The 6,333-nt window shown below is 34.1% G+C and overlaps 1 protein-coding gene across 1 annotated transcript; it reads left to right on the forward strand.

The window, feature by feature from the left end:
- The first annotated feature begins 4,389 nt into the window (after nucleotides 1-4,389).
- Nucleotides 4,390-5,895, forward strand: LOC128648091 (uncharacterized). The gene is made up of 3 exons (XM_053700757.1): nucleotides 4,390-4,437; nucleotides 4,934-4,987; nucleotides 5,418-5,895. Exons 2-3 carry the CDS (start codon nucleotides 4,954-4,956, stop codon nucleotides 5,846-5,848), a joined length of 465 nt encoding a protein of 154 aa, XP_053556732.1. The 5' UTR covers nucleotides 4,390-4,437; nucleotides 4,934-4,953; the 3' UTR covers nucleotides 5,849-5,895.
- Nucleotides 5,896-6,333: the final 438 nt, after the last annotated feature.

Below are 6,333 nucleotides of genomic sequence, written 5' to 3' on the forward strand. Positions count from 1 at the left end.
CAAATATAAGATTATGATACAAAATGCATACATAACATATAGCTTAATGTCCCTCTACGCTGAAGGCTAAAAAAGACCTCATTTAATAAATATATTTCAGTCAGTGTGTAAAACAATCTAGAAGTTAATCTAAATTTGCTTTACTCATATGTTAGACTCATTTAGCAAAAGGAAGGTGCCTAGGTTTATGATATATTAAGCATTATTGTGAAATGTTTATTTAAAGGGACATGAACTCAAAATATACTTAAAGGTAGCCATTTAAAAAAACCAAGATTTATACATTCTGAATGAGTATTCTATTTTAATCAACTTTAAAACTTGTCTCATATTATGAATGCTCATTGTGATGTTGCTATCATTACTTTAGAAATAAGGCAGTAAATATCTAATTTATTTGCTTCAGTACTCTGGACAGAACTTGATTGTTTGGAATAATTGATGCAACAATCGTCAAGGACAACCCAGGTTTTTATTAAACAATTGTCCGTAATATAAAATATCATTATTGTTTTTCAAAGAAACATAACAAGATAACTTAACATTTGATAATCGTATTAAATAATAAAGTTGATTAACATTTCATGCTCAATCACCAATGGTAAATTTTTTTGGACAGTGTCCCTTTAAGAGCTTGAAATAGTGTATTTACTTCTCTTCCTATCTTGACATACTTTGCTTGAAAAGCATATCGAGATAGGCTCAGTAGATGAAGATTGGTGGATGCACAGAGATGCCTTATGTGATTGGCTCAACCATGTGCATTTAAATTTCTTATGTTGAGGATATATAAATACTAAGAGAAAATGATTTACATTTTAAAGTCTAAACAATCTTCTATCTCTACAGATCATTTGATACAATTGTTTGTAATGTCTCTTTAAAACTAAAGACGCCATTGCACAATAACATATATGAGCACTTCAGAGAAATACAAGCTCGAGGTTTATTTGCGAATAACAAAGCTGTAGTTTAACATTAATAAACAGATTATCAAAGTTACTGACATTCTTCCCGGAATTTTAACATTAATAAATATTGCGTGGGAAACGCATCTTCAAACACCAGATTAGCATATTTAAACATTAGTGTAATGTCACGCAATAGCACACAATCAATGTGCATTATAAATACATTTAATAGAGCAATGTCAATACTTCACAATAAATTTATTTAAAGAACAATAAAGACATACAATATTAAATGTGTATTTGTATTAAAGAAACAGACCGTTATTAAACCGAGAAATGTCTACAACATTAATAATGTGACAGGATTAGATTTTAAAGAGTATTTAATCATTAATATTTCACGGATCACGGATATTAAATCTGCGTCACACATATCCGCATGACAGGCCCATGAGTTACAAATAAGTCTACATGAAAAATGAAGTTACAGCACCACCAAGCGGTATGTGTAAGGAAGTTACTAAGATATGAAACATTAAGGAACGGCCAATCAGAGTTCATCACACAAACACAACTTGAGTCAGGATGGTCTCACAGACATTATAACAATATTTCAAACTTTTATCCAATCAGATGTACAGATAAATTGTCCCATGGTGCATCTCATGTTTACTTCACCATATAAAAGTCCATTACACGTTGCCATCTTTGTCAGTTCTCTAATGCCTGCAGGCAATATATATTATTATTATACAACCCAGCAGGCATGTCAGTTCCCAGGTTCACCAAGGAGGAGAGCGCTGCACTGGTCCACGCCGTCAAGGACTTTTATCCCCAGCTGTTTGGGAACAAGAGGAGCTCGACAGATGCGCCTGTTAAGAAGGCCCTCTGGGAGTCTATCACCAATGCGGTTAGATTGGTGTGTGACGTCCAGAGGACCCAGGATCAGATCATGAGGAGATTCGGAGATATGAGGTTGCGTTTATCGAAAAAAGTCAACCTCATAAGGGACTGGGTACAAGCCCGTAAAAGAGGGGGCCAAAGAAAGGCCCCGCGGAAACTGTACCTACTCCCTTATGAGGTGACTTTATGCGAGCTCCTCAATCTCCGGGTCCCCAAAAGATTTAGATCCTCGCCATCCTCGGCCTCCTCTTCTTCCCTCCCAGCTGCGGGATCTGAAAGTCCTGACGCGGGGGACAGGGCAGATGCTTCTCCGTCCGGTGGCCTGGGAGGACCCGATAGAGAATCTGAACCAGGTAATTATCCAACTTCATATAATATTTATAATGTTAAAAATCCAAAATGTGTATTTAGTCAGATACTAAACCTATACAGATCTCACAACATACACTACATATGATGTTTAGATATCTGATTTTACATTAGTGATACATGAAATTGGAATGATGTTTCTTGCGCTCTACAGAATATGCGTCACAGAGCGGAAATGTAATTTCGCATCCACGTTAACATGGGTTTGCGGAAAGTGGCATTGCTTTATACATGTTGGTCAAATGACGGATGCGTAATTCCGCTTGGAATCATTGCGCAATGATCGCGAAAATGGCATTTCTCATCCACGTTAACATGGGTTTGCGGAAAGTGGCATTGCTTTATACATGTTGGTCAAATGACGGATGCGTAATTCCGCTTGGAATCATTGCGCAATGATCGCGAAAATGGCATTTCTCATCCACGTTAACATGGGTTTGCGGAAAGTGGCATTGCTTTATACATGTTGGTCAAATGACGGATGCGTAATTCCGCTTGGAATCATTGCGCAATGATCGCGAAAATGGCATTTCTCATCCACGTTAACATGGGTTTGCGGAAAGTGGCATTGCTTTATACATGTTGTTAAAAATTAAATGGAAAATCTTAGATTAGTGAAGAATACAGTATTCTTATTTTAAATATTATATCTAATAAAAAACGAATAATACTAATAAATTATAACATATGGCCATCAATTGATGATTATGTAATAACAAGCATATATTCTTAAAGATACAGTAAACAACACAACTGATTGAAAATAAGAGTCCAGGATATATTTATCATTCATTTAATTGCGGAAACTATTAACTCATGGGACTACCAAAGGATTAATATTTTTCTATTGATTTGTTATTAATGTAAATATTTTAAACATGGCATGATTAGTATTAATGATATGCAATCCTCATTTAATATATTACAGATATGGATGTGGCTGCTGGATCCTCAAGCCAGGGCTTGTCACAGTATGGTATGTCTCATTTTAATTGACATTTGTCTTAGAAACATGGAATGAACATTACATACTAAATACACATTGTTCTATATTTATATGTAATGTCTATTTAATAGATGAAAATTATATAATTATTCGGATATACTTAAATAACATATTTGATTTTAATTGCATGCTCAATACCATTCATTACATCAACATATGGAGTAGATAATTCATTAACAAACAACAACATTGTGGAATCTATTTAATTTTAGATTAAAGGGATACTGAACTACAATTATTAATATTGTCTTTCACATACAGTATGCAATATTAATAAACATAAAATATAATACTATCATCATATGTGACATATTCTATTGCTAAATGTAGTTTAAAATAAAGAAAGTACGTTTATGTGCATCTAAATATTTGTTGACCAACCTGGGTTTATATTGATGATTGGTGGATACCTTCAACAAACAATATTTATTGAATCCAATATTCCTTATCTGCCTTTAAGATTAATATCGAACAACATTCGAATTATAATAGGAGTCAATGTTAAATCATTTTTTACAGTTTGAACATAGAAATCAATTATTTAAATTAATCATGTCAGTGTCCCTTTAAGACAAAATAGATTCATTCATCATTACATTATTTTTATTAAAAACTATTGATATATAAATCTAATTATCTGTTGGAGTTACTTTATATATATCTGCATACTCTAACAGCACCATGATTACATATTAGTAATAATAAAGTTTGTTATGTATTGTGATAAATATGTGTTGTGTCCTAAACAAGATTACTGTACATTGAAAAAATGGCTCGATGTGACACATGTTTGTTTAGATTTGTCAACAGATGCTCCTCAATATGTGGTTTGTGTGTATTCTTGTAACTTCTTAAGGACATATGACGGAATTATTCCGTCATAAAACAATTGAGCTAAGTGAAAGCTGTGTCCTTAAAGGGTTAAGAACATTGATCATTGGGTATATTTAGATATGCAATAGCAGCATCTGAGATGAATTTGATGTCTAATGTAGTCTGACATTAAACATATGTTGAATACAGATATGTTTACAGAATCCCCTTGATTCAATCAAGCATTTTCTGGTGTAATGACTGCTCTATTATTCACATTTTAAAGTTGATTAATGTTAAAATTCTAGACAGATGTGATTTAGTGATATCCAAAATGTGTTTAATAATATATATCTATATCATTCATAGAGAGAGTTGGTGTGGGGAGCCCACAGGAATCCAGCAGTGACATAGAGCCGCCTTTGCGGGCTCCTGGTAAGTCCATTGACTCATTTATATGTAATTGAAGGTGTATTGCTAATCAATATTATGATCATGATTCCGATGAAGCATAACATTATAAAAAATCATAGAATTTATCTTCTGATTATATATTTATTTTTTATATTGAGCGATTAATAATTTCTACTTTATTATTCTACACATTTGTTATTCATAAGATGTCTAACATATGTTTTTTTCATTTTTTTTTTTTTTAACAACAGTCATCAAGTGATACACACATGAGAAATCTTAAATGTTCTATGTACTATGCTTTTATGAATTTAACATTAAGACAAACAATACATTAAGATTCTGATTTATTGACAATAACAAATCTATTGTCATTTGTATGCTCCATCAAAATGATGTAAATCATAACTTTGTGTGTGTATATCTTTAATGCAACATTGATGTGCGTATTTGAGCAACAGTAACATATGTTATAATATCTGATCTTAAGGTGTACACAACATGTTATGTTTTACAGAGATTGATGTCACATGTGGGATGGAGGAGGAAGAGGCTGCCTTGGAGTCTGATGGTATGTGAAATATATCTATCATGTTTCCAACATGTTTCTTTTTTTGAAATCATTTTATTGAAGACATTCAAAGTCTACAGCTTTTTCCCTTTAAAAAGGAATATTATTTGTCTGTTCAAATACACTACTGCCCCCTTTCTATATCAGGCAGCATGAAAATCTGCTTGTATATATTTTTTTAAGAATATATAATTCATGCCATCATTATGTCACATGCATATTCCATGCCAAAACACAATAATAAGTTTCACATTGTACAGACAGTCATTGAGATTCATCTGAGTGCCTATATAGATACCATATCCTCATTTCAGAATAGTTTACAGATTCAAACACACTTCGAGGTATATTGAAAACATAATCAATTTTAAATGCGTTGATTTGATGTCAGGATGTATGAGATGTTAATATATTTATTTTACATTTTCAGATGGATCCACCACTTCTGGTCATCTGGATTCCGCCCCTGCCCAGTCACAGACCCCTCCCCGTGCACACACCCCTGACCATGGCCACACCTCTGCACACACCCAGAGCCCTTCCCATCACCAAACCCATGACCATGCCCCGACCACTGCCAGCCCTTCCCATATTTCATATCCTGTCCCTCCCAAAAAACGCCCATACACCCCCCTTCGCCGCTCTCCCCGTATTCTGGCCCGTACAGCTGCCCAGACCCAAACTCCCCACTCCCCAGCTGTACGGCCTACCCTGGAGCAGCAGCTCACCACTCCCCAAGCCATTCCCATCCCTCCCCGAGCCAATCCCATCCCTTCCCCCTGTTTAAACCTTCATTGTCCTGGGTGTCAGATTGTCCTTCCCAGGCACAGCTGTAAGTATCATTCTAAATACACTTTATAAGATACTTAAAGGTACAGTGAAGTTAAATTGGTTAAATTGTGATTCAAATCCAGCATGCAATGTTAAGCCAATGTATCATAGAATACTCTTATGAATTATTTGTCATTCTCTTGATATATTGATTGAAAACAACTTATTCCTATAATTAGTTTAAACAATAAAATAAATGTGGCCATCATTTCTTTATTGTTGGATGAATGTATCCATCAACCAGCATGCACAAACAAGGTTCATCAACAAATATTGGCTTCCATAAAAACCAACATTCTTGCATTCAAAATATAGCTTGACAATTAAAACATATAATGAATATGTGTAATTTCTAAAGATTTGTCATGTCATGCTCTATCTGAATCAGTCCATTAAATATTTAGGTTCAGTGTCCCTTTAATTGGATATCACTACATATACCAAACACCACTACTTGGATCCAAAATTTTATGTCCAAATGTGGATACATTATCTCTTGTCTAACCCAGTGGGAA

Source organism: Bombina bombina, chromosome 2 (assembly GCF_027579735.1).
Source record: "Bombina bombina isolate aBomBom1 chromosome 2, aBomBom1.pri, whole genome shotgun sequence".
NCBI lineage: Eukaryota > Metazoa > Chordata > Amphibia > Anura > Bombinatoridae > Bombina > Bombina bombina.